Source organism: Rhincodon typus, chromosome 21, assembly GCF_021869965.1.
Source record: "Rhincodon typus isolate 14 chromosome 21, sRhiTyp1.1, whole genome shotgun sequence".
Taxonomy (NCBI): Eukaryota; Metazoa; Chordata; class Chondrichthyes; order Orectolobiformes; family Rhincodontidae; genus Rhincodon; species Rhincodon typus.
In genome coordinates this window covers 5,830,296-5,855,729 of record NC_063352.1, presented here as the reverse complement: position 1 = coordinate 5,855,729, position 25,434 = coordinate 5,830,296, and the positions used below count along the sequence as shown (strand labels likewise).

The 25,434-nt window shown below is 39.9% G+C and overlaps 1 protein-coding gene across 5 annotated transcripts in view; it reads right to left on the bottom strand.

Annotated features, from left to right (window-relative positions):
• Positions 1–25,434, bottom strand: part of mrtfba (myocardin related transcription factor Ba) — a 242,285-nt gene that overhangs the window by 69,453 nt on the left and 147,398 nt on the right. Inside the window, exon 1 of one of the 5 annotated variants that reach the window (XM_048609806.1) lies at positions 23,696–23,901. The exons of the other annotated variants lie outside the window; for them this stretch is intronic. Within the exon in view, the coding sequence (XP_048465763.1) occupies positions 23,696–23,750 (55 nt within the window). The 5' untranslated portion in view covers positions 23,751–23,901. Of the gene's footprint in view, positions 1–23,695; positions 23,902–25,434 lie in introns of those variants that run through there. 5 annotated transcript variants of the gene reach the window in all.

The window sequence follows — 25,434 nt, the reverse complement described above, 5'->3', positions numbered from 1 at the left end:
TGTTCCAACAAAACTCAAGACAAACTTGAAGAACAGTATCTTCTCTTAGAGCGCATACAGCCTTCCAGACTCAACACTGAATTGAACAATTTCAAATCATAATTGCTGCCCCACCCCTTCTTGCTACACGTGCGTCATGCCAGCTAATGATGATTTTGTTATTCTCATTCACTCCTCCTACAGACGCTCATTTTGATTCTTCACTTTCCCAATTACCAATTCCTTGTACATTGCACCATCTCTTAAGTCATGTAATCTCCCTTGTTATTTCCTCCCAACCCCTCCACAGCACTGCTGTTAATGCTTCCCAGTTCTGACTTAGATATTTACCTGCATTTTTCCAGCATTCTCCACGCACACTTCATTATGAATGCATTGCTTATCTGGATTTGATAGGGGAATGAGCTTACATTGGCAAACATCACTAAATATAGACAGAAAGGGAGTCTTAATTACATGGATAGGTCCTGAGGCTATTGAAGAGGGGCAAGTGCTACTACAGTGTCTGAATCTCTGAAGGTTCACAACCAGTCCAGTGAAGTTCTTGGAAAGGACAAGAAATTGCTGGTATGACATGTTGTCATACAAATATCATGACAAATCATGACAAATATTTCGAAGGTCAAAAAAAAAACAAACTGCAGGTGCTGGAAATCAGAAACAAAAACAGAAACGGCTGTGAAAACTCAGCAGGTCTGGCAGTATCTGTAGAGAGAAAGCAGAGGTAATGTTTTGAGTCCAATGACATTTCATCAGAATCTCCAATCAGGTTTGCGGCCCTGACACAGTCAAAGTATCAGAAACGCCCTTTTCATCTGTACAATTTCCTACCGATGCTCCCAAGAATTTATATTTCACTTTAAGGAAAAAAGAAATTGAGCAGGAACATGAGTGGCAGCTAATGCACTATTAAGCTTTAGCATTCCGGTTGAATTTTACCCAAATTGCTTTGGGACTCCTTGTACCAGGAAGGCATTAAAAAAATCAGTACCTGAAACAAACTACTCTTGAAAAAGAAAACTTGGCCAGAGTTTAAGTATCAGCTGTGACACTGCAATCAAGTTCTCCTCTAGCCTGACATCCAGTGCAGTACAGATGGAATGCCGCTTTTTAAGTGTGCTGCTCTGATACCTTATGATTTCAAATAAACCTGTTGGATTATAACCTGGTGTCTCATGACTTCTGATTTCTGACATTGTCCACCCCAGTCCAACACTGGCACCTCCACATCATGTCTTTTATGTGCAACATTAAACTATCTACTTTTTCAGGTAAACATAAAAAAAATCCATTGTACTAGTCAAAAGGAGGGTAGGAGAGTTATCCTAGTGTCCTGACCAATAGTTATTTCTTAACACAATGTCATTAAAACAGATTCACCATTGCTTGATGCATGCAAAGTGTTTGACATTTCCGATATTATAACATTTACTGCACTGTACTTCAATGCTGTGAAGCATTTTCAAACGTCTCTACTCATGAACAGTGGCATTCAAATCTTCTACATGATCTTAAGTTCAAATGTTGTGAAACTCTGAAGGAAATTGCACAGCAGAAGGTAATCCATGATAATAAACCTTCACATAGGTGCCATTACAGTCTAATTTACAACTCTCCACTTGGCTTATCCACAGGACACAGCCTGAGCCAAAGAGTTCACTATTGCCAACGATTTGTCAGTTCAGTTTAGAGTACCTTCCTACCTAAAAGAAATTCTATCAGCAGGCTCACATGACAAGTAGTGACTCACTTAGTTAAAAATAAACCTAACAGTTGTTTACAACACTGCTTAAGATACAGTATCAAACGGAAATTACGTATACAGTGGTGTCTGTAAAGTAGTGTAAACCATGGGACATTCAATATTACAAAATAGGATATGATAAAATTTGTCAAATATTTCATCTGTACATGAACCATTGCAGTGATGTATTTGACTCAAAGACTGAAAGAACTGCGGACGCATCTGTGAAGGTAAAAAAAAGAGTTAATGTTTTGGGTCCGGTGACCCTTCCTCAGAACTGATGACATCAGTTCTGTGAAAGGATCACCGGACCCGAAACGTCAACCCTGTTTTCTTCCTTCACAGTTGCTGCCAGACCTGCTGAGCTTTTCCAGCAACTTTGGTTTTGCTCCTGTATTTGACTCTTATGTCACTATGAGATCTCTATGTTAATCCTGATTAACATCTTCCTATGTTCAATGATCCAATAGAAATCAAAACTTAGGCAGCACCCAGAGCTGACACAACCTTTTCAAGGAGCGATTTACATACGTACGGAGTCTTTCATTCTGAACATCACAAAAAACTTGTCAGCAATTGAGTACTTCTGAAGTGCAGTCTGTTTTTAGTTGTATTGGAAGCCAGAAATCAGCATGCAGGATCAGAAAACCTGCTGATGTTTTCTCAATATAATGCAAGGCACCTGATGATACAGCACAAGTGGATCTTCATGGATTGGAACACCAAATATTGTAATTTCCTTTACATAGAAAATGTTATTAGGATACAATTGGTCAGGCCATATGTAAAAATATACAAATAGACTGCATTGTTATTCACCGTATAACATTATAAAAGGAGTCTGTATTCTGAGAAAGGTATGGAGGGACTGAAGCAAGTACAATAGTTAGATTTACAAAAATACTGGAATCGAGAGAGAATACCTATGATAAAACAACAAATACACTACACTATCTTTTTCTAGGTTGGGAAATGACTTGAAGTGTTTAAAATTATGGAATAATTCAAGAAGACCATTGTAGATAAGACATTTTCACTTCCTAGATGACTAGAACTCAGGCAACAGATATAAAAGGTAAAGCTAAAGTTGCTCTAGTCCCAGGGAATCAAGGGGCTGCTCTCTAATCAGAGAGAGATGACTGCTGGTGGTTCTTTCAGAGGGTCATCATGCCTCAGACAAAAGGGCAAAGTTGAGAAGCTGGGACCTTCATGGTAACCTCAGCCGGTGTGGGAATTGAACCTGCACTGTTAGTGTTACACTGCTTTGGAAACCAGTCATCTAGCTAACAGGCCCCCACTACAAAAGTACTGCTGAAAGGAAGGGACACACTGTTGAACCTTTCTGTCTTGCACTCATCAGGACAAAATCATAAGAATACCAAATCTCAACAGGGTCAAAATTTATACTGCGTGAGAAAAGGATGCTAATTAGTTGCCAAGTGGACTCTGATTGGTAGAGACATTGTCATTAAGAATGCATCACAGTCAGTTCTTTTTAATTCATTCATGGGATATGGACATCACTAGCTGAGTCAGCATTTATTGTCCACTTTTAGTTGCTCCTTAAGGTGGTAAATGAGCTGCCTTCTTTGACAACTGCAATTCATTTGCTGCACATAGATCCATAATGCTACTGGGGATGGAATTCCAGGGATTTGGCCCAGCAACACTTAAGGAACAGTGATATATGTCCACGTCTGGATGGTGAATGGCTTGAAGGGGGATTTACAGGTGGTGGTAGCCCCATGTACCTGTTTGCCTTGTTCTTCTAAATAACAGTAAGCATGGGTTTGGAAGGTGCTGTCTGAAGAAACTTAGTAAGCTTCTGCAGTACATCTTGTAGATGGCATTTCTGTGCTTCGGTGGGAGAGGGAATGAGCATTTGTGGATGTAGTATCAATCAAGCAGGTTGCTTTGTTCTAGATAGTGTCAGTCCTGTATGTTGGTGGAGCTGCAGGCAAATGGGCAGTATTTCATCATACTCTTGATCTGTGCTTTATAGATTGAGATATGGTTTGGGGAGTCAGGAGTGAGTTACTTGCTGCAACACTGCTGGTGTCTGACCCACTCTTGTAGCCACAGTACTTACATGGATAGTCTAGTTCAAATGGTAACCCTCAGGATGTTGACAGTGGGGATTCAATGATGGTGATGCCATTGAATATCAAGGAATGACAGTTGGATTCTCTCTCATCAGAGACAGAGACAGAGACAGAGACAGTCATTAAATGGCACTTGTGTGGTGTGAAGATGATTGGGGCTAAGGACACTACCCTGAGAAACTCCTGCAGAGGTTTCCTGAGGCTGAGATGACTGACCTCAACCAACCACAACTATCTTCCTTTGTGCCAGGCATGCCTCCAGCCAGCAGAGAGTTTTCCCCTAGATTTCCCATCAACTTCACAGGCCTCCTTCAGACAAATGTGGCCTTGATGTCACGATTGGTTGCTCTCACATCAGCTCTTTTGTTTGTGTTTGAATTAAGACTGCAGTAAGGTCAGGAGCTGACAGAACCCAAATTGGGCGTCAGTGAGCAGGTTATTGCTGAGTTTGTGCTGTTTGATAGCACCATTGAAGACAACTTCTATCACATTACTGATAATCCACAGTACGCTTTTGGGTGGTAACTGGCTGGGTTGGATTTATGGTGTCTTCGTGCACAGGACACACCTGGCTAAGTTTCACATTGTTGGGTAGATGTCAGTGTTGTAACTGTACTAAGCTCAGCTTAGTCTGCAACAAGTTCCTAGACCTTTGTCGAAATGCTATCAGGGTCCACAGCCTTTGCAGTATCCAGTGCCTCCAACTGCTTCTTGATACCAACTGGAGTGAAAAGAATTGGCTGAAGACTGGTATCTGTGATGTTAGGGACCTCTGCAGGAGGATGTGATGGATAATCCACTTGGCACTTCTTGCTGAAGATTGTTGCAAATACTTCAGTCTTGTCTTTTTCACTGATATGCTGAGCTCCTCTGTAATTAAGGATTGGAATGTTTGTGGAGCATCCTCTTCTGGTGATCTGTTTAATTGTCCACCACCATTCACAGTCAGATATGGCAAGACTGCAGACCACATTGTGGAATTGCTCACCTCTGGCTATCACTTGCTGCTTATGCTGTTTCGCACACAGGTTGTCCTATTTTGTAGCTTCGCCAGGTTGACACCTCAATTTTATGCATGCCTGGTGCTGCCTGTAACATTCCCTCCGCCACCAACAATCACTCTTTATTGAACCAGGATTGATCCTGTTGCCCAATGGTATTGTTATAGCAAGAAATTTGCTGGGCTAGGAGCTGTTTGATTACAATTTGGTTTCTGCTGATGAGCCACAGTACCTCATGGATTGCCCAGTCTATAGATAGACCTGTTCAAAGCCTAACAATTTAGCATTGTGGCAAAAAACATGGAGTGAATCCTCAATGTGAAGAAGGACTTCATCTTTGCAAGGACTGTGTGATGGTCACTCTTACCCTATATGGTCATGGACACATGTATGTGTGGTTGACGCATTACTGAGAAGGAGGTCAAGTATGTTTTTCCCTTGTGGTTCCCTCACCATCTGCCAGAGGCCCAGTCTAGCGGCTAAGTCCTTTAGGACTCAACCAGCTTGGTTAGGAGTGGCGCTGCCAAGCCACTCTTGATGGCAGATAATGAGTTTTCCCCGGGAAGAGTATATTCTAAACCTTTGTCACCCTCACTTCCTCCAAATGGTGTTCATCATGGAGGAGAACTGGAGGTGGTGGGGATTGCAGTGCACGGTAATCAGCAGAATGTTACCCATGTTTGATCTGATGCTGGTGGGGCTAGTCACATCCAGGAATACTGATAGTGGTGTCTAGGACATGCTCTCCCAATTTTGGAACTACTCCCAGATATGAGTAAGCAGGTGTTACAGGGTCAATAGCGCTGTGTTTGTGCCTTGCTTAATGCCTGGTAGTCCATCCAGTTTCATTCCTTTTTTCCTTTTTCACAATTGAGTGGCTTGCTAGCCCATTTCAGAGATTAGTTAAGAGTCCACCACATTGCCTGTTGTCATTTCTCAGTTAGACTAGGTAAGGATAGTAGTTTCCTTCCCTAATGGGCATTAGAGAAGCAGATTGATTTTTGCAGCAACTAACAATGGTTTCACGGCCATCAATAAATCCCAAACTTTTACTGAATTCAAATTCTACCATCAGCTATGGTTGGATAGGAATCCAGGTCCCTAGAATTTTATTGGGGTGTCTAGATCATTGGTCCAGTGACAATACCATTACACTGTTCTACTAGTTAACCTCTAAGCTTTCGTTTAAATTCAAACCAGGAACGTTGATTCTGATCAGTCAATGTACTGCATTGGAGAATATCTGTCCCCAGAGTTTTGTTTAGTTGGAACGGCACATTGCACTGAGTGCAAATGACAGGGCCCTGCGTGTGAATATATGCAGTTTCTACCAGGCATAAGCGAGCCACAATACAAGCCCAATTGATAATCTTACATTGGATGCTAGCATAATTCCTGGCATAATTGGGATTGTTTAGCATGTGCTGTTTAAACATGGAATCACATCTAACGTTGAACATTACATTCTGAATTTTGCAAGCATAGGCTGGTTAGGTACGGTTAGTACTTAACCTGTTGCCAACAGCCAAAGCCATGTGCTTAACAAAAAGCAACCCTTACAGATCAAATCCTCAACTTCCACAGCAACCACCCCAATGTCCACAAACAAAGCTGCATTAGGACACTATTTAAACGGGTCAGGACACACTGCAACACTCCAGAATTACGGCAGGAACAGGAAGAACACTTATACAAGATCCTTGCCTTAAACTGATATCCCCGCAACTTCATCCACAGATGCCTACATAACAGACATCAGGAGGACACACTACGCCCTGACACATTTACCAGACTTCCCTACATCAGGAACATATCAGAACTGACAAGACTCTCAAGACCACTAGGAATCATGGTGGCCCACAAGCCCACAGCCACTCCACGACAAATACTTACAAGGATTAAAGACCCCATTCCCACAACATGCAGAACCAACATGGTTTACAAACTACCATGCAACGACTGCCATAAACATTACATTGGGCAGACATGAAGGAAACTTGCCATCAGAATACACGAACATCAACTAGCAGCAAAACGGCACGATGAACTCTCCTTAATAATTGTACACTCAGACAATGAAGGCCAGTTTAACTGGGACAAGGTAACCATAGTAGCCCAAGCCAAACATAGACATGCACAGGAATTTCTAGAGGCCTGGTTCTCCACCCATAAGGCAATCATATAGAATTGGACCCCATATACAAACCCATTCAGATCAAAACCGGAAATGACAGTACTCACCATAACGGACCGGACAGTATAAATTCCAAGTGGAGTAGAATAACATCGCTTCATCGGAGGCTCCAAAGAGGAGGTCACCTAGCATGGTGACGAAATGGCTGAACAAAAACAAGCCAGCTCGGCGAGCAAGTCAACAACCTCATCCACAACCCGAGCTACAGATCTTGGCCAAAACTTTAAGCCCTGTGCTGTTTGATATGAGCTGCCAGTCTTTGGGATGTACGCTCACATGTATGGCGTCACATTGGCACTCATTCACCATACTACTCATTTGTGTGGTTGCCAGAATGTCTCTTTGACTTGAAGGCAATATGTGGCTACTGAAGAATAGTTGCCTGATTTGATTACTATATATTCTTGTCATCACTTGGTAGTAATCAATCTAACAGTGAAGTTAGAAGAAACATCAGTACTCAGACAGAGGGTGAGCAAGTGGAACTGGTTGCTTCATGGAGCATTGAAGGGAATAGCCTACTTGCATGTAAGACAAAGCGAGATAAACATGAGAGAGAAAGGTATAGAAGTACACGTTCATTGTGTGAAATTAAGTAGTTAGGGGAGGAAGATAGATACTAACAGAAGCCTGCAGCATAGAATAGCCCATTTCTATGCTAAAATTAAGTAGTATGAAAGTGATTAAATCAAACATGACAACTCCAATGCATTATGAGTACCTTTTACTCCCACATGGATCACTGTAGTACGTGAGAGTCATACAGCGTAGAAACAGGCCCTTTGGTCCAACTCATCCATGTCCACCAGCTTTCCCAAACTAAACTAGGCCCACTTGCCTGCATTTGGTCCATATCCCTCTAATCCTTTCCTATTTATGTACCAGTCCTTTACCACTTCTTCTGGCAATCCATTCACACATGAGTGTGTGTGTGTGTGTGTGTGTGTGTGTGTGTGTGTGTGTGTGTGTGGGTTGTGGTGGGGAGGGTAGGGAATGTCCCTTTTAAATCTTTCTTCTCACCTTAAAATTATGCACCAAGTTTTTAAACTCCCTTTCCCTATGGAAAAGACCTTTGCTATTCACCTTATCTATGCCCCTCATGATTTTATAAACCTCTATAAGGTTACTCCTCAACCACTTACGTGCCAGGGTAAAACATCACAGCCTATCCAGCCTCTCCCTATAACTTAAACCTTCCAGTCCCAGTAACATCCTTGTAAATCTTTTCTGCATCCGTTTCAATTTAATAATATCCTTTCTAAAGCAGGATGACCAGAACTGCCAGATTGACTGAGATGATCCTTTTACTTCTCAGGACTTGCTATTTATTGATCTCTCTCTTCTTCAGATAGTTTCATAGTTTCACTTCCTTGCAGGAGGCATAAAGTGACTTCTTTAAATTGTAAATTTTCATTCATTAAGCATCACAGCTTATAGCAACTGGTGAGGATTAATAAGCTGGTTTTCTTCAGGCTTTTAGTGTTTTTTAACTACAGAGGAAAGGGCATCACTTTCTCTTGTGAAGATTTCTAACTATATTGCTCATACCTAAAGTTCAGCTACTCGGGAGCCAATCACACGGATGTTGGCAGGCAGAATGCCTTTGCCATCAACTGGTTGTCATTGTAGAGACCATTGAGCTACTTGTTGCTAGCCGAATTTCATTTCGTACACATGCGCTGGTGCCAGTTCATCTGCAAGCAAACTTCCCTACTGATTAAACAGTGTAAACAGCATTTACTGATAAATGCTGGTACCGTAGCAAACCATTCCACAAGCCTTGGTTTTTAAGAGAGTCCTTTTCCCCATTTCAGTCCACAATCATAAATACAGAAAATAAAAGATACAGTCTTTATACTTACAACCAGTGTTGAACAAGAATCCCTGTTTGTCCCTCCATAAAGTATAATTGAAAATCTAAGTAGTTTCATTTTTTCAAGTCTAAAAAGACATTGCTTTTTTGGTATAGACTAAGTGGAATAATGTTATCTTGTGTTATCACATCCATTTGAAACCAAAGGCAAAGGCAGTCACACTCCAGCTTAAGTATAACACACTCATTCATCCAAAACTCCTGGATGACATATATAATCAGTCCTTGGTTCATTTGTTCTGTAAGCAGCTCTCATTCCCCATTTACAATGATTCTTTGGATTTAGGATTTTATAAAGAACAAAATCACACAATTTTTATTGTTAGAAATATCAACACTGTATTGCATAATAACTCCTATTTTATAACTACTGCATTCCTCCAACATAATGTTTTAAGCAAATTTTTGTTTTTAAAAAAACATCAAATGCATGAATCAAATTGCCTTTTAATGTTTTTATTAATATTTTTCCATTCTCAAAGACTCTAGTCATTTCAACCTGTTATTTTCCCCCCAAATTCCACAGACTTTCATCCTCTTAATGAGCATTCTGTGCCACTTTATCAAAACTTTCAAAAAGTACATACTTATATGCATAGATAAGGTGTATAGCAAAAGTCCTTTTCCTAGTGTAGGGGTATTCAAAAATGGAGGGCATAGGTTTAAGGTGAGAGGGGTAAGATTTAAAACAGATCTGAGGGGCAACTTTTTCACAGAGGGTCGTGCGTGTATGGAATGAAATGACAGAGGACATGGTAGATGCAAGTACAGTTACAACATTTAAAAGACATTTGGACAGGTACATGAACAGGAAAGGTTTAGAGGAATATGGTCCAAATGCAGGCAAGTGGGATTAGTTTAGTTTGGAAAACTAGTCAACACAGACAAGTTGGATTGAACAATCTATTTCCATGCTGTATGACTATCTCCTATTGACCTTGATCAACAATCTCTGTTACTTCAACGAAGAACAAGCAAATCAGACAAGATTTGCTTTTAACAAATATATCCCAGCTCTCCCAGATTAAACCGTGCCTTTACAAACAGAAATCATCTTTTCCCTGACGTACCTTTCCAATAACGTCCCTGTTGGGACTGACTGATCTGTAGTTTCCCAGTTTATTGATATTCATAAAAATAGAAAATCACATAACAATAGCAGCTGTCTTGTCTTATGCTGTGTCTCCTGAATCTAAGGAGGATTCAAAGATTGTGACTGGTCTCTCTGCTATTTCTACCTTTGTTTTTCCAACAACTTAGGATGCAGTCTATTCCAACTAACTTTCAGTAATATTAAATATTTCAGTACATCTTCCCTATTACTGTCCTTTAGATAACTTCCTTCTTGTAAGTTAATATGACCTTAATCATCTGCCTTTGTGAAGATAGATGCAAAGTTCCCATGAAATTTTAAAAAAGTTTTTAAAATATGAGGCTGAAAATTACCGTTCACCTACCTAACACTCGGATGTCAAAATTATCGTTCAGTGAAACCTTTCCTAAAAGGTTCTCATGGTGTTATTCATATTTACAGAATATTACACCCAGAAATAATCCCATCATCATTATGTGTGCACTGATGTATTTCTCCACACCCTAATCTAATCCCACTCTTTGGCTGACTCTCCAAACTGTACTATCCTTTCTTCAAGTAACAAAAAAATTCATTTTAAGAAGTTGTTGATTCTGCTTCCGTTATTAAAGACTTTTTCACGTTTGCATCTTTGTTGCTTTTTCCTTAATACTGAGCCAAGCAGAAAAATGAGCAAGAATGAAATTTTTGCCACAAAACTGAGTGACCATTTCCCCAATTTCCAAGCTGTCTAGAGAACCTGTAAATAGGATCAATTACAGGAAGTCCTGTATCAGTTCCTTGGGTCAGAAATTTTGGGCTAATTAAGGAAGTACCATACCGTTCTTGGTCTCTCCTCAGACTGCAATGGTGAGCTAACAGGAAATCGGTGCAATCATTCTTTAGTAAGTATCCAACCATCTTGTCGCTACACATTTAGAATAAGAAAATCTAGCCACAAAGTTACAGACCCAATATCCAATGAAGTAGATAATCTGCTAATGTGAGTAGGCTGTATGCTTCTATACTGTCTCTACTGCTAATGGTACATCTGTTAATAATTTGGCTATTTCAGAAACTCTGCCTATCAGAACAATCTTTTGAAAAAACTATTCAAATTATGATTTGAAATTGAGCTATATCTATTTTACAAACAGTTTCATGACACTACAGTATTCAACTTCTTGGTGAGTTCTATTGTTGACTCCACGTGATTGCACTTAGGCAAAACTGCAATATCTCAGTAATCTCACTAAATTTTTAATTGCTACATACAACCAGTAATGTTTTGGGTCTCAATTAACGCTAGCAATTTCAGAGACAAATTTAAATGTTTAAAGATGTTTTGATGAATGACTATGATGTGAAGGTGCCAGTGTTGGACTGGGTTGGACAAGGTCAAAAATCACACGACACCAGGTTATAGTCCTACAGGTTTATTTGAAAACTGTTGCTCCTTCCTCAGGTGTAGTGAGAGAGGCATCAAGACACAGAATTTTATTTTTTAAGTAAAAGATCAAGAGATCATACAACTGTTGCGAATATATTGAATAAACCTAAAATGGCTGACTGACTCCCTCCTGTTAAATCTTTAATCAGTTAGAAATGAGATGCAGGTTTCAATTGATTAAACTACAAATCCCAAAATTCCTTTCAAGTCACTGCCCCTGATAACCAAAGGTTTTATCAGTGTATACAAGAGGTGACATTTCAAGTCAGACAATGCATTTTAGGCATGAAGCCTTGTTTAGAATCTGTGATTTAACCTGAAGTCAGACTGGTTCTATTTCCAAAGCAGGAAGTTATAAAATGCTCTACTGATTGACTGTGTCTACAAATTACGCGCTTTTTGCATGAGATAGAATGAATTCTGCAAATGCAAATTCACCCCATAGATTTATATGTATGTACATGCGTATGCACGCGTGCACACGCGTGTGTGAGAGAGGGAGTATATCTGTGACAGTGAGCGTGTGCACAAGTGCTAGAGCTCGTGAGAGAGAGCGCGCACGAGAATGTTTAGTGTGGTGGGGTCATGGTTGAGACCGTCCTTGTGGGTGGCAAATTTGGCTATCAGCCTCTGCTCGGCAACTCCGTGTTGTTGTGTATCCCAAAGTCCACCTCAAAGGACGCTTATTCGAAGATCCAAAGCCGAACGCCCTTGACCGCTGAAGTGTTCCCACACTGGGAGGGAATGCCCCCGTCTGGCGATTGTTGCGCAGCTTCCATTCATCCTTTGTCGTAGCGTCGGCATGGTTTCGCCGATATATCATGCCCTGGGGCATCCTCACCTGCAACATATGAGATAGGCAACACTGGCCAAATCACATCAGGTCATTGACGTGGATACCACCATCACACATGGGAACACCATCCACTGTGTGCACAGCAGATACTCATGTGACTCGGACAACCTCATGCCCTTTTTATACCGTGTAGCTTTTCTTCCTAATCTAGGGTATGTTGTTCACGTTTCTTCCTTAAACACACTCGTTCAAAATGCCCTTTTCCTCACCCCCCACAATTTCTGTATACAGCTTCCTCAAGGCAGCAAATTAGCTGCTGCATGATCTGTTTTCCCACACTGATAGCAGCTTTGTGTCTGTGGTGGAGCTCGTCTCTCAGATGCCATTTTGTGAATTCTCATGCTCGAGCTGAGTTACTGAGCTTCCTTGGCTGCTAGTTCCATTGAGATTGCTATTTCTGATGCTTTCTTTAAGTCTAGGTTTCTTTCTGTCAATCATCTCTTCTGGATTGTTACACATCTTGTCTCTGATAGCATCAGAGACAAGATTCGCAGAATTCTGCTAACTTCTTTAAAGTTGCTATGAACTGGGAGATAGATTCACCATCATATTGGTTGCATTTGTGGAATCTGAACCTTTTTGGTATTAAGTGATTCTACAGGATTCCTTTTATTTCTTCATAAATTTCACCTGTACCAGATTCATCAAGTGGTTACAAGTTTTTCTCCCATAATACTCAAGAATGCAGAGATGACTGTATCTGCTTCAATAATGGTGGTTGGAGGTCAGTCATCTCTGCAGGAGTTCCTCAGGGTAGTGTCCTAGGCCCAACCATCTTCAGCTGCCTCATCAATGGCCTTCCCTCCATCATAAGGTCAGGAGTGGGGATGTTCGCTGATAATTGCACAATGTTGAGCACCATTCGTGACTCCTCAGATACTGAAGCAGTCCATGTTCAAATGCAACGAGATCTGGACAATATCCACATTTGGGCTGATAAGTGGCAAGTAACATTCGCACCACACAAATGCCAGGTTATGACCAACACCAATAAGAGACAATCTAACCACCATCCCTTGGCATTCAACTGTTACCATCACTGAATCCTCCACTATCAACATCCTGGGGATTATGATTGACCAGAAACTCAACTGGACTCACCACATAAACACAGTGGTTACAAGAGCAGGTCAGAAGCTGGGAATACTGCGGCGAGTAACTTCCCTCCTGACTCCTCAAAGCCTGTCCGCCATCTACAAGGCACGAGTCAGGAGTGTGATGGAATACTCCCCAATTGCCTGGATGAGTGCAGCCCCAACAACACTCAAGAAGCTTGACACCATCCAGGACAAGGCAGCCTGCTTGACTGGCACTACATCCACAAACATCCACTCCCTCCACCACCGACACTCAGTAACAGCAGTGTGTACTATCTACAAGATGCGCTGCAGAAATTCACCAAAGATCCTCAGACAGCACCTTCCAAATGCACGACCACTTCCATCTAGAAGGACAAGGGCAGCAGATATATGGGAACACCACCACCTCCAAGTTCCCCTCCAAGCCACTCACCATCCTGACTTGGAAATATATCACTGTTCCTTCATTGTCACTGGGTCAAAATCCTGGAATTCCCTCCCTAAGGGCATTGTGAGTCAACCCAGAGCAAGTGGACTGCAGCGGTTCAAGAGGGCAACCCACCACCACCTTCAAGGGCAGCTAGGGATGGGCAAGAAATGCTCGCCAGCCAGTGCTGCCCACATCCCACAAGTAATAGCTTGAACAAAATGAAGAAATCTCTGTGTAGGAATTCTAGCTCTTTGTATTTTTACCAAATGGATCTTTGGCACCAAACTTTCCTGCCCCACTATTATTTTTTAAAACACGAAGTGCTGGCATAATATGATGTACCATGAAAATGTTATGACTACCTCGCATTTTCCTGTTTAAAACAATGTATTCCTTAAGCTCCCTGTTCCTTTCCAAACTATACCCTTAGCTCAAAATATTTCCCTGTGTAGGGTACTCTGTACTCACATTGTACCTTCGGGATGAAGTTTCTTCTGCACTGTTCACATATTCTCTATGATGAATTCTATGATAAATGTACCTGTTTCAGGTACATCTTTTGATTTTTTTTTTTTTAAATCGAAGCACTTCAAGACCTGCAGTGAGGACCAGGATTTTTTTTTTTTTTTTTTTTTTAAATGAGTCAGTGGGTTGACTCAATGGATCTCAATATAGTTTTCTTTGTCACTAGTTTGCTTCTTATGTTAAGTCCCAAGAAGGACCAGGCCACCAAAGTGTTAAACAGCAGGTATTTTATCAAGGAGATATTTACTCTACAGGCTGCAATGTTAGACTGTTTTCTTCCAAAAAACAGCCTATGACATCATCACATGACCAGACTCAAATTGACAGCACACGATACACTCATTGTAGTTAGAAGAATTAGAGGTAACCTTATTGAAACATACAAGATTCTCAGAGGACTTAACACAATAGATGTGGAAAGATTCTTTCCCCTTCTGGGAGAGTCTAGGACCAGAGTAAAAAATCCCAGAATAAAGGGTCACCCATTTAAAACAGTAATGAAGAGAAATTTCTTCTCAAAGGGGAGTGAATCTGTTGAATTCTTTAATGCAGAGGGCTGTAAAGGCTGGAACTTTAAGCCTGTCCGAGGCTGAGACAGACAGATTTTTAATTAGTAGGGCAATCAAGGGTAATAGGTAAAGGTAGGAAAATGAAGTTCTGCAGTATCAGATTAGCCATGATTGCATTGAACGGCACAGCAGACAGTGAGTGAATGGCCTACTTCTGCTATGTTTTAAAGTAGCAAATCTGCACATCAATGCATTCCTGACAAAACTTTATTCAAAGAACATTCAAAACTGTAAAGCTAAGCATTGCTTCATGAAAGAAAATTATGAATAATTGGATAACTCTTAAAAAAACCCAGCACAGGCAGGTAAGGCCACTTGATTCCAATACAATATTCAAATTTTTAAAAAAATTTAGTGTATTATTTGCAGCACTAGTAATTTCCTGCAACGCTTTTAACACAATCTTGTATTTTGCCGCATCTAAGACTTAATACAAAATTACTATACGTGGGCAGTAATTGTGCAGTATCAGTCAGTGATAGAAAGTTGCTGTACTGAGTTAATCAAACCTTGTGGTACTGGGGATTAGTTAGCTCTGTTGGTTAGATGGCTGGTTGTGGTGCAGAGTGATGCCAATAGTATGGATTCAATTCCGAGGTTAGCAGGAAGGATTCTCCTTCTCAACCTTTCCCTTTGCATGAGACATGGCGACCCTCAAGTTAAATCACCACCAGTCATCTCTCTCTAATGAGAGATTATCTTTATTGCTGTGTTCAGCCTGACACTGGGTTAGTGTTTTCTAAATGAAGAGGCATCGCTTAGCAATGTTAAACAAGTCCCAGTCTGAAATCAAGTCAAAACTAATAACGTAAAGGGTTACTGCTTTCTCCAAAGGAATCACCTTTACCATTTGAAAGTCTGCTCAGTGACCAAAGGTGTACTTGTATGTAGCCTAAGGAAAGAAACTGAGTCATTGAACAAAACTGACTCGAATTTTCCACTGCAGTACCTAACCCTTGAACATTACACAATGTATTAAATTAATTGGACCTTGCAAAAGTGTATGTTAAAAAAGTATAAATCCGCAGTTAGTTTGATGTTTAGTTCTGCAGGTTTTTTAGATTCTATTCTGTGATTTCTAACATTAGGATAGGCAGCTAATTTGCATATTCTGTGTACATAAAACAGTTTATGTTAATGAAACGCAAAATCATAGCATCAGAGCATCATGGAATCCCTGCAGTACAGAAAGAGGCCATTTGGCCCATTGAATCTGCACCAATCCTCCAAAGAACATCCCACTTAGACCCATCCTATCCCTGTAACTCCACATTTCCCATGGCTAATCCACTTAGCCTGCACATCACTGAACAACAGGGGCAATTTAGCACGGCCAATCCACCTAACTTGCACACCTTTGGCCTGTGTGAGGAAACTGGAGCTCCTGGAGAAGACCCATTCAGACACAGAGAACGTGCAAACTCCACACAGTCGCCCAAGGCTGGAATACAGAAATGAATACAGAAACTTAAGAGGCAGCGACCATTGTAGTAATTTCTTGATTTAAACAGAGCATTTTTCATGCTGTGCAGTTCAGAAATGTTTCAAGTGTTATGTCTACATAACATTTCATTCTGGCTTCTGAAATTGGTAATGGCCATCTGCCTTTGCAAGTACTGCTGTACAGCAGGGATGCTTTTGACAGTTGAGGACAGAGTCATATGGCAATAGGTTAGTTGGGTGTGGGATTGGTGAGCTTCCAAGAATAAAGGGACAGCAGTCCCGAAACAAGGAGAAATCTGAACATGGGCTGACATTAGCTTTTCCACAGTTGAAAAGGAAAGCATCTTTAAGTGGGGAAAATGAGAGATAACAAGGAAGTATTGTCAGCAGAAATGTAATGTAATTAATGTAATGTGGAAGTTTAGAGTAAAAACACAGACACCCAGAGGAATGAAGGGAAAGATCTCTGTGGCAACGTGGATCTATTAGGCTGTGTGCTATCATGAACTTGAACATTCCTGATGATTTCAAAGAGGACTCTAATGACACAGAGCACGCACTCTGGTTTGCAAATTTCCATCCTCAAGAATTACTGTTTCGAAACATTTTTTAATCACTGTTATTTTCAACCATTTGTTTTTAGCATTACTTGTTAATAATTATTCAACTTTGATTAGATCAATTTGCCTCAAGCAGCTCAATAAAGATCTGTTTTACTCTCTCTAATTCTCCTGCATATGATATTAATTTTAACATCTATGTTTTATTAGCAATTTAGAATTTTAACTTAGGAAATGATGTATTATTTATAGTTACACTAACTGAAGTCATTGTCTGCAACTTTTCTCCAAAGCAGGAACTGCATTATCAATAAAAACTAAGTGCTAGAGAAACACATCAGGATTGGCAGCATCTGTGGAGAGAAACAGAGTTAATGTTTTGAGTCCAATGGTTCTTCTTAGGGACTAAAAGGGAGCTGTCAATGGAGTGTCACAGTGAAACTCATTGCAAGCTGGAACCAGCACCTTATTTTCATTAGGCACTTTCCCGCCTTCAGGGCAACATTCAATTCAGCAACTTAACAGCATTAACACTATCCACCATTTGATTTCATCCTCTCCAGTGTCCTGTTGATGTGGGTTTGGTCACAACAAATTTTAAGTTTTTCAATGAACAAGTGTTAACAAGGCTAACGAGGGTAATGCAGTCAATTTTGTGTACATAGACTTTTGAGGGGCTCAGTGGTTAGCGCTGCTGCCTCACAGTGTCAGGTTCGATTCTACTCTTGGGCGACTGTGTGGGTTTCCTCCAAGGCACTCCAGTTTTCTCCCACAGTCCAAAGATGTGCAGGCTAGGTGGAGTGGCTATGCTAAGTTGCCTATCGTGTTCAGGGATGTGTAGATTAGGTGGGTTATAGGGGAACGGGTTGGGGTGGGATGCACCAAGGGTCAGTGTGGACTTGTTGGGCCGAAAGATCTGTTTCCACACTGGAGGGATTCTATGAAAGCACTACATAACATGCTTAACGGCAAAGCTACAAATAGCTTTAAATTAAAAGGGATAGCGGCAGCACAGCACACATACAAAGTTGCCTGAGTGATGGGAAACAGAAAAAGGTTACAAATGGTTGTTTATCTGTAGGACTGTGTGCGTGTGTTGGGGGGTGGGGTTTGCGGGGTGTAGTTCGATTAGGTTTTACAGACAGCTGAGAGGCTGAATAGCCTCCTCCTATTATCGTTCCTTGATTCTATAAAGATCTATCATCACAAAGAGACAGGGCTGCTGGAACAGCTTCCTTCACTGGAAATACATCAAACCCTTACCCTTTGCACTCAGTGCTCCAGATGCGGAAACGTAACCAACATTAAGGTTTGTGTAACTAGAAGAAAAGGTCCACCATAGTGTCCAGGCTTGGGTTATGGATAGCAATCAGAACAGAAGTTTCTTCTGAAACTTTTCACCTAGAAGACTCAGCACCACAGCCCAAGGTAATTAAGCATCAGCCAGGCATTAAACTTGGGGGTTAGTTTATGCTCTACAGGTTTTCTGCTACACCTAGTAGTCTTTTGTTAAACAACTGTCACATGTGAAGCTCCCCCACTGCCACATTCCTATAATTCTGTTTCTAGCAATTTGAAAAAAAAACAAAATATTGTGGAAATGTGAATTATGCAGGTTCACACAGCATTGTAATAAGGTGAAATTAAATGGTATAATATTATTAGTGATGTACAACATTAAAAAGCTTCATATTAGCCTTATGCAAAACCAAAACCACAGAAATTGTGCTATCACCAGCTATTCTTCTCCTAGGAACTTGCTCTCCTTCAACATGTTTTGTCGTGTTAGGCCAGTGATCATTTTAATTGAATACTTTATAGGTCATTTCCTGGCATTCCACAGTCGTCAGAGTTGGGGTGAGAAGGACTAACTGATATACCAATGGTATCAGTTCAAAAATAATGTACACAAGTATGAGCCACAAAGTTGGTCACTGTATCAAAATATCAGCCAGTCAAGCCTTTCACAATAATATTCATGTTTCACCGTCAATAAAACTCAGCAATGGACGAAGTATTTTGCTTTAAAAGAGTTCTGTCAGTTCTCTGGCAGTCCCATACTAAAATTATTTACAAACTCCCAACACTAAAGAAAGATATTTTTAAATTTAAAAAATGCACTAACTCTGCCTGATCTAACATACTATGTCAAATCCAAATATTTTATTTCAGATAGTCGTGAGGAATTCTGAAGAAACTGGCATGCCAAAAAGATGGAACATCAAGAACTGTTAAAGGTTTTGTAATGTGTTCAATATGGATTTCCCTGCTGTACAAGCCTGCATTATACTTCAAGAAATCCATTACCAAAACAACAGACCCAAATGTTGCACTTAATATTACTAATAATCTGTTCTGATTTACAACTGTGCCAGATAAGATTTTTGCAGCTCTTTGAATAATTTAGTTTTATTCTATAAATTATGAAAATACCAACTATCTCAACACAGGTTTTGTTGATATGAATCTGCCATCTGACAACTTCACATTATTAAAACCACCCAAGGGTCTGGCTAGAAATGTGTGCAAAAAAATGTATTTGGAGAGAAAGGTTACAGAAAGACAGCCTAGACCTCAGGTGGATAAGCTACCTGCCACTCTTCATTGCCAGTAGATTGCCCAAGTGGCACGATGACAACAGACACGACAACCCTCACCTCCTAGCCTACTGGGGAAGAGTTGGGTAGGGGAGGTGAATGTAAAGTACTTAGAATCAGATAATGATTATGGAAAATTAGGGATGAGTAATGGTTTAGCCAGCACTTACATCCTATGAAAGAATAAATTTTTAAAAAGTTTAAAAATCCACTCAGATTACCGAACAACTGAAAGGAAGGCCCAAATCTACCTGAAGTGGGGCATCTCACGATGGACACTTAGTATTGGTTAGAATTATTCTTTTGACTTTCAGCTTAATTTTTGAAAGGGTACATTCAGAATAATAAAATTTTTATGGCACAGGAGGCCATTTGGCCCATTGTGTCTGCACAGGCTCTGAACATTTTGACTTTTTGCTAATCTGCTGCCTTTTTCCTGTAATTCTGATTATTTAAATACAGCAAACTTTCTTTTAACTGGACCTTGATCAATCAGCCCTCTTGATAAACCGTCAAAAGTTATATACCTCAAATACCACAATCCGCTGTGATGTCCAAGTATTTATGCAGTAAACTTGAGGGGGAGGTAATGGTGTAGTGGTATTATCGCTGGACGTTAATCCAGAGACCCAGATAATGTTCTGGGGACCCAGTTCAAATCCTGCCATGGCAGATGATGGAATTTGATTTCAATAAAATATCTGGAATTAAGAATCTAATGATGACCATGAAGCCATTGCTGATTGTTATCTTTTAAATGGCTCAATTAATCTTAAGTCCACTACACTTCCAGGTAGTGCATTCCATCCTCTAACCAAAGAAAAGGTAAAGTCACCATCGTCTTACCAGACCTTACGGCTGTTCTCTCATTACAGAGACAAGACTGGTAGCAGTTTTACCCTGAGGGACACCACACCTCAGGTGAGCTTGAAAAGGAGAATCCTTCATGGTAACCTCAGCTGGTCTAGGAAATGAACCCTCACTGTTGCTGTCACTCTGCATCACATCCCCTAACTACGCGCCACATGAAAAAGATTTCTCTCACCTCACAATACACTTTAAACTGTGCCCTCCTGGTTCTCAATCGTTTTATAAGCAGAACAGTTTCTCCACATGTACTCCGTCCAGACCCATCATGATTTTGAAAACTATCAAATCTCCTCTTAGCCTTCCCTCCAAGGGCAACAGTCTCAAAATCTCCAATCTGCCCTCATAGCTAAGTTTCTCACCTCTGGAACCATGGTTTAAACCTCTTCTGCACACTCTCCAGTTATGTTCACATCCTTCCTAAAGTGAGGCACCTCGAACTGTACAAAATACTCCAGCTGAGGTCTAACTACTGTCTTATACAAGTCCATCATAACCTCCTTGCTCTTGTACTCTGCGCCCCTTTTAATGAAGCTGAGAACACTATGTATTAAAACATGGTTGTCTCTACTTGTCCTGTCACTTTAATGACAGTCATGTCTTTCTGCTTCTGCATACCATTTACAATAAAAGCATCTATAGTATACTGTCTGTCCATTTTCTTTGTATCAAAATATATCAGCTCACACTTCTCCACATTGAAGTGAACTTCATCTGCCACCTGTCTGCTCACACCACTAACTTAAGTCTAAGTCCCTGTGGCATTCTACACTATTTTCCTTACAGAAAAAAAAAACATAAACAAAGACTAGGCTCCCAAGTTTTGTGTCATCTGCAAACTTTGAAATTGTTCACTGAACACCAATATCTAGATCATTTATAAGAAAAGCAAGGGCCCCAAAGCTGATATCTGGAGAGCATGACTACACACCTTCCTCAGCCTGAAAAATACCTACTGGCCGTCACTCTTATTATATAACCAACTCTTTTATTCCTGAGCTATAATTTTGCTCACAATGCTATTGTGTCATACCATATCAAATGCTTTCTGGAAGTCCATGTATACCTCACCAAAATTGTGCTCATCCACCCTCTACTACCTCCTCAAAAAAAACTTAGCAAGTTATTCAGACATGAATTTCCATTAACAAATCCATGTTGCTCTACATACATAATTCACATTTTCCCACGAGACTACTAATTCTATCAAGAATAAATGTTTTGGGCAGATGCCCCACCACTGAAATTAAAGTTACAGTACTGTAATTACTGGGTTTACCTTTACAATCCTTTTTAACAAGGGCTGTAACGTTTGTGAACCTCCAGTTCTTCAGCATCACCCCCAAATCCAGGGAAAATTGAAAGATTATGGCCAGTGTCTCTGCAATCTCCACACTCACTTCATGCACTATCCTTGGATGCATTTCATCCAATCCCAGTGCGTTATCAATACATCAGCGTTATCAATTTTAAACCCTCCTAGTGACTGAACTTCCTCCCATCACCACCGCCTTGGCAGCGTCGGCCTCACAGGTAAAGACAAACGTAAAATGTTTATTTAGCTCTTCACCCATACCTCAGGTCATTACGCGTAAATCCCCTTGATAATTACACTTACAAAGATACTGGTAAATTTGTGCGTCAGTGAATATAACAAAGCCAATAATGTTTCTCCTTAACCACTGAAATTTAAGAATTATGAAAGAATCAGAAAATAACAGATGAGAAAGTAAATTAAAGCAAATGATATGGAATCAAATCACATTCAGAAAAAGTAAGTTATTGGATTCAGAGAGAAACAGAAAAGAGCAAAGTACAAGAAAATAAAAGTTTGAAATTTTTTAAATGTCCAAGAACAATTTATTATGTACAGGAAGGAGATATGATCACTTAAACTGTTCCCTTTCTGAGCCAGAGGCGTTGCTTGCCATTGTATAAGTAATTCCTATTATTAAAAGGGTAGTTAAAATCTTAAGCACAGATGAAATCTGTTTTGAGTTTAATTGGCAATTAATGTGCAAATCCTGAAAATTCTTAGAAGTAACCAGGAGGGTGAGGTCAAGCTGCCATTTTTGTGAATCAATTGATTGAGCTGTTGGTCAATTTAAGTTGCTCAAAGAACTTCACTTCTTTGTTTGAGTGTGTTGGCCAATTTTTACATTAACTAAGTTGTGCATCGTAAATTCATTATTCTGCTTCCAGCAACATTTGTACAAACATTAACAGCTAAAAGGAGTAAAAAGAAATCAAAATCAATCTGACTGGAAGCAAACTACTTTTGCCTCTAACCAATGACATTTTTTTGATATTGAACATGCTGAGAGAAAGCCAATAAATTCTGAATACAGGGGTGGTTTTTATTAGCACCCTAGGGAATATCTGGTTCCCAGTAATCCTGATGGATTTAGCAATCTTAAATGTTTGGTGAATGTTGTTACTATGGCTTAAAAGTACAGCATTAACCTCTGACATGTCCCCTTGTGACCTTGCACATATCCCTTCAGGACATATCATCATCAAAAATGTTTTTATTCAGTCCTGTGAACATTCCTGTCCTCTTACCCCATTTCTGCAGACTGGTTTTCCATTAGGACTACACTAACGTAATCAGTAAGAATTTCTCACAGAAAAAAAAAAGTTCCATAACTCACACCAAAAGTCCGCCTGTCTAACAGTCCACTTTAAATCATCATAAAATGAGTGAGCAAGAACGTTAGCAGCAGTTTAAAAAAAATCTTTACAAATTAAAATACAAGTATAAAATCCAGTTGAATGGCGACACAACCAACCAATGTTCACATATAAATAAATAATTCCTGTAAAAGATTTAGTCGTTTTAAATTTGACTAGTTCTAAGCAATACTACTCACTATCCCAGTACACAATCGATATCATTGTTATCCAAAAGCAACATCTATAATTCCTTAGCCATTTGAGGTAAAATAAGCAAAATTTGGATTCTTTGGTTTGTGTAGCATCGCTGTGCTTGTTTTATTCCAGCTAGCCAGGAACATCAACCGGAATGGTTTGCTTTGTTTGATGACTACACTGCACAAGTAACACGTTCAATGTTTATACATCATATGGAGTAAGCAAGAGGAACGTCAGCCTAGTACTGACAACCATCCTCTGTATCCTTGATCACTAGATGCACTGATATCCAATGATCCTACATTCACCGCTCAAACAATCAACAATCTGTAACACAATGCAGACTAAGTGCATCATACTTTCAGTCCATAGTAAATCAACACAGCTGTTCATGTGAACAGAGTTTGGAATAAAAATCATTTTAAGTTGTCCTTGAAGTGACAGAAAGATAAACAAATTCACCTGATTTAAATGCACTTTGTAACACAATGGACCTCTCTGGTTCCAGCAGAGCCATCTGCCAATGCACAAAATCTCACAGAACCCTGATACTTTGCTTCTGATTTGTAAATTAGTTCCATGGAAGTACGTAGAAAACATGTCAGGCATTCCAGTATGCACAGCAAAAGCCTGCAACAGTACTGCAGGAATCTGCTTTTGAGAGGCAGACCAAGACCTGGCTGTTGTGAGTGTACCAATTAGATCAGCCCCGATACAAAAAGCAGTCAGTGAGTCAGTTTCAGCCCCCTCAGGAATCCTGCCAGACGCCAATTATCAACAGGAACTGCTGCCTTTATACTCGATCTTGAAGGTCCTTGCGGTTTGTGATTTCAATAGGAAGATTAAGGCATTTCTTTTTTGTGCTGGCACATCATCTAGTAAAACTATCACAAAGATGTCAGTCCTCATAATCTCATTTCACTCCAATTGGTTTTCTTGTTCCACGAAAAACTGAGCATCCACATCAGATCAACTTCCAAACTATTCCAGTGCATTTTAGATAATATACTGACAGATTGATAACCACCAATGAAAGCTAGGCATGCTAATATTACAAAAGAATCCACATGTTTAATGTCAGATCAATCTGGCTTCTATTATGCAATCAGTCTCTGAATGCTAACAGCATCTAAACCTCATTTCCAAACCAAATGGTTTAAGCCGAGATTGTGAAACATGATACAGTAAAAGCTGACCACTGCTTAGTAAGAAGAATTAAATGTAGTTTCTGAATGAAACTAGTTAAACTGGACATAATCATAACTAATAAAGACTTGCACATATACCACAGGAAGCAAGACAAGCTCCACACCCAGAAACACATTTTCTCAGAGACGCTTCACAATAGCAGTAACATTTTCCACCATATAATGTTGCATCATCTTTATATTAGTATTTATCCTGCTTACATTGCAAAATGGGTTTGCAAGCACTGAGACAAATTCAGATTTCCTCATGCCTGTCTAGATAGCAAAATTGACAGATGTCTGCATAGGTTACTTTTCCATGTGCTGGCCAGGAAATGGGGAAATGACGTGGAACCCAAGGAAGGAGAAAACAAAACTTTTTAGAAGGGCTAGTCAAGCATCTTTTTTAATTGTGTTTTAAAATTTAGACGAGCTATAATTTTAAAAGAAACATTAAAACTAGAAACTAGTCTAAAAGCTGTACAAAAACACATTGGGAAATATGTTGGTGAGTCAGCACCTGAACAAAAGGTTAACATTTCAACTCTCCACTCAAAATGTTGTGATAAAGATTGCATCAATTTTTGTTTTCCTTTTCATATTCTGAATACCGGTATTTGTAAATCAAACATTCTACACTTCATGATCAGCATTTAGTAATGTTACAGAAGGACGAAGATCAACTCCTTGAGGGAGGAACAATAAGCTCCACCTACAGAAGTGAGCAACAGTAAATTGAATTTATATAGCATCCTGATGTTATTAAATGTCCTTAGGAGTTCAAACATAAATTTGGTGCTGAACCATATAAAGAAATACCAGGACAGGTAACAAAAACCTTGATCAAAGAAATCGATGTTAAGTAGTAAGAGATTTACATGGGGTATTCCCAACTTTAATTTCCTCAGGGCCTAAATGTACACCTACCACGTGCAAAGGAAATTGGGGGTGCCTAAGAGGCCAAACTGGAGGAGTGTAGTTATCTTGAAAACTTGTAAGAGGTTTATGTTAGAA